Source organism: Melitaea cinxia, chromosome 15 (assembly GCF_905220565.1).
Source record: "Melitaea cinxia chromosome 15, ilMelCinx1.1, whole genome shotgun sequence".
Taxonomy (NCBI): domain Eukaryota; kingdom Metazoa; phylum Arthropoda; class Insecta; order Lepidoptera; family Nymphalidae; genus Melitaea; species Melitaea cinxia.
In genome coordinates, this window is record NC_059408.1 from 3,674,746 (window position 1) to 3,679,128 (window position 4,383).

Here is a 4,383-nt window from a genome sequence, read left to right on the forward strand (position 1 = left end):
TCAGTAGTTTCGAAGCCTATTCAATGCAAACAGACAATCAAATCTTTCCTCTTTATAACATTAGTATTGATGTTATCCAAAACTTATCAATTATGTCATAAAGAATTTTATTATTTAGTATTAATTTTATTTTTCTATGTAGCTTCATTTCCATCCTCGGTTGCTATTGATTTGAAGTAATATTAAAAATTGTATGGAAACTTCAATTTCAATGGCGGAAACTGATAATATAATAATTCATATAAAATGAGAAAAAAAATTATCCATTTATTCTAGATAAATAGTAATTCATACCAAACATTCAGTTCATATTAAAAGGATGAAAAAAATCTTTTATCTAGATTAAAAAGGTAAATTTATATATTTTTAAGCTGGTACTAAAACGCCTTACCCGTTATACAAACTATAGCTTAAATAGAATGAAAAATCATCTTTTTCTTTTTAAAAAGATATAGATAGTGCACATGATGGACGTTAATGACGTCAGCATGTGACATAAAAGAACACAGCTATCATTTTAGTAAAAACAGTTGAATTTACAAAGCCTGAAGATACATTTTAAGAGTTTGAACGCGTAGTAATACCTTCTCGAAGTAGGTCGGTGTGAGGCCTACATTGGAGGCTAGGACGCCTACAATGTTACCTGAACAATGTTCAAAACGTTTGAAGTAATTTAGTTCGCTACCTTTTATGCTATTGAAATAAAATTTGCCGTTACGTCGGAGACTTATTTCTATTATGTATTTATTGGTTAGGCATATTGCATATGTAGGTTATATAGATTGTATTAATACTATGTAAGAGTTACTGTGTTTTAAGTTGACCTTAGGTTAAATTAAATTTATTGACGTCGACTGAGGGGTGAAATCAATCTCTGCTAATAAATACATTAAAATGTATATCTGTTTAAGACATTATTTACATTTAAAAAAATTATAATTTAGTTTCTGTTAATATTGTCTTATACAAAAGAAATTACAATATATTATAATCAGATAATTAACATTTTGATTCATGTGAAGACGTTACAATAAAATCAAAATCTCAACTAACAAATTCTATAGTAAAATTATAAGGCTGCACTCTAAGTCCGCCACACTTTAGCCGACGGCATCAAGGAATGAGTGACGTAGCAGGATCTACTCGCTTGTGTCTGTCCCGGGTGTCTATTGTATGCTACGTTATGCTAGGGCTCTTGCAATTGACATGAAATTTTTGTATTCTATAAATTGTCATATTGTCTTAGGATAATCATCAATCATATTGGACGTTATATTATTTTGACATTAAATACATTTTTAAGATGTTAGTAACGTTAAAAATGAATCAATATTGAATCAAAGTTTAAATTGAAACACATCTAAAGTATAATAAATCATTTATATTTTACATTTTATTGAAGGTATGCCATTAGAGAGCATTTATATCATAATTAATTGTACGTAAACAAAGAATCATTAGGGAGATGCTGCTCAACCAATGAATTAGCATTGTTAGAAAGATGTAGTAAAATACGGAACCTAATTCCTAGTATAAAAAACTCTATATTTTATATTGTGTTCGCATACAGTAAGCGAGCAATAATAATACGGGCCAAGTTGAAATAAATATAGCAAATAATGTTACCGTTACAAAAAAATGATTTGAAATATGATTGCACGACAAACTATTTTTTTTTCTTAATTAAATAATGCGTGGATTCTTTCAACAAATAATTGAAATACATTTTCTAATTAGACTGTTCTGAAATAACCGTTCGACTTTTAAAACTGCCATATATTAATTAGATAAACCAGTTATTATTCAAGAAAGTTATCATGGGCCAGAGTACTAAAGGTTTAGAAATTTGGCGACCAATTCCCAAGTATCGTGTTAATTAAACTTCGGTCTTACTTCGTTAATGTGTTTTGTGGCCTGTGGCCTACTTTCGTTCGGCCATTCATCGCGGCATTTTCATTTGGCGCCTAATGTAGCGTAGACTTCCCCGCCCCGTCACACTAACGACCGTATCTCGTCACGGTCACACGAATGACAGAAGGCTTTAAGTAAAAAAAGAATAAAAAAGTATTCATACGATGTATACATATCACAACACAAAAGCGTACCTGTTGCGTAAGCCGGTTCGAGATCGTCCTCGTCGTCGGTGTGGTGTCTACTCGAGGCATGTGAGTGTGAGTGGTGCGGCACTCCCACATGCACGGGCTGAATGGGTTGTTCGTAATGTTTGTGGTGGTCCACGTACACTCTGTGGTGGTGCGGACAGGGCGTCGGCGGAAGGTAGTCTGCTAGCGTCCCCCCGCGTGTTAGTGTAGACCCCGCACTTAACGTCCCCCCGCCCGAACACGATGCTAAAGCACTTCTCACTGACCCGAGATCGAGCGAAGGTCTTCTAGAAAGTTCCCCGTAACTTTCACCGAACAGAGCACTGGCTGGCACCGCGTGCCTCACTTCGTGGTGATGAGAGTGACCGCCGTTCGATGACGAGTGAGGCGAGGCGGAGTGATCGCGACTATCTCTCGACGTCGAGGCCGTGTGTATTATGCTTTCTTCGTGTGATTCGAGAACTTCCCTCGCCGTCGGTGGGTTGGGATGCGAGTGTACCACCGAGGTGCCGGCGCGGCGAGGGCTCCGGCCACGATCGGGTAAAACGGCAGACGCCGACCAATATCCCCACGCCATTTTATATTTATATTCTATTCACCGTTTAACACTGACCACTAGCCATATATAGGAAGACTTAGTTGACTATAGATAAATAAGGCATGAGAACGGGGCCTAAATAAGCGAACCTAATCTCCTTTGACGACACCTTTGAACCGGGTATGGGTTTAGTATTTTTTAGGAAATGTAACATTCCTGTCGTAATTAAGATTTGATGCAACAAACTTAACAAATGAAATAAACATTAATCGTGGAATCATACGTGAGATAAGGCACGCGATCGGCTTATACAACTCTTTAATCCGCAAGCTCTGGTCGGCTGAGCGCGGCGATGGCGGGCGGTCCGTTCAATCAGTAGGTTTTTTATTGATTGCACGATCGTAACTTCCGAATGGGGAAACTTTGGCGTTTCGTTGCGGAAGTTTCCGTTGTGGTGCCTTTACATTTCGTTACGAAAGGCGCCCTCAGACCGCGTAATACGTTTTTATCGTGTCTGTTTCTCGTTGTATTTGAGAGGAAAATATTGTATTTCGGTTACGGAAACAAATGAGAGTTTTCAGAGGAGCGCCTTCTTGTCGTGTTCGGTTTTATTCGATGTTTATGTGTAAATATGTTTTAAGGTTTATTATGTTCTCTTTTCTATTAAAAGTTGATGAGTTTGTTCTTTTTGAATGATTTTATTGCACGTAGTACGGGCTCGGTTTTAACGTTAGATACGGTTAAAGAACTTTATTTCTTACAAAGAATTACATTTCACTTGCTCGAGAAACTTTTTTACTTTTATTTTATTATTTTTAATTTAGAAACAGTTTTGTTCGTTTCTTTATAAACAAAATTTTCAACATCCAAAAAAGTTTCAGTTTTCATTTTACAATTTCTTTAGTAAATTAGGTGAATAATGTATTAAGACCAGTTTATGTACAAAAATACAACGTTGCAAAAAATGACTACGAATTTTACGCGGTGAAAAACATTAGGCGTTTTTAGCCAAGTGTAAATGACAAATCAAAATTCAAACAAAACGACAGCGTCAGATATCGCGAGCGGTGATCGAGAACAAAGTAGCGATACGGCGACGACGAAATTAATTCGGGCATACGAATAATCCTGTTATTCGCGACCACTGAGCTTCATTTTATGTCTCATTGCGTCGATAATATCACGGAGTTCCGCGCTAAAAGGGCTGTGGAACATCGAAATAGGTTGATACTGCTATTTGTATAACGCAGTTAGTCCTTACGTCGACAATATTATATAAATTAAAAAAATTCAATCGCTTTTTTATATCCAATATATATATTAACGGATATATAATGGATAAATAATATAAAGCGCCTTTTCAGATAATCTGCCGTCGTAGCCGAAATCAAGAAAAGATATTCAATCAAGAAAAATAGTATTTTTTTTTAACGTTGACATAGAATTTTATAAATGAGAATTACCAAACCAGAGTATTCTTTTTGTAATTTAGCGTATTCATGAAAACATTGTTTATTTTTATTACAATTTAAATTAGTTGACATCACTGCGATATGTAAAATAAAAATAAATTTATAAATTCAAATAAACTAATAAATAAATTTCAAATGCATGATTTATTGACTTTACAAAACAATGAAAATATATTACAGGCATTGATAACGTTATTACCTATTTATGTTCAGACTACATTCCAAAGGCCACGGAACAATCATTATTGGTAAACGTGTAGTCTCTAAGCAA

General features: G+C 35.2%; 1 protein-coding gene across 1 annotated transcript; it reads right to left on the reverse strand.

Moving 5' to 3' along the window:
* Positions 1 to 536: 536 nt before the first annotated feature.
* On the reverse strand, positions 537 to 2,679 carry LOC123660612. The gene is made up of 2 exons (XM_045595668.1): positions 2,106 to 2,679; positions 537 to 643 (listed from the first exon to the last, which is right to left on the reverse strand). Exons 1-2 carry the CDS (start codon positions 2,677 to 2,679, stop codon positions 537 to 539), a joined length of 681 nt encoding a protein of 226 aa, XP_045451624.1.
* Positions 2,680 to 4,383: the final 1,704 nt, after the last annotated feature.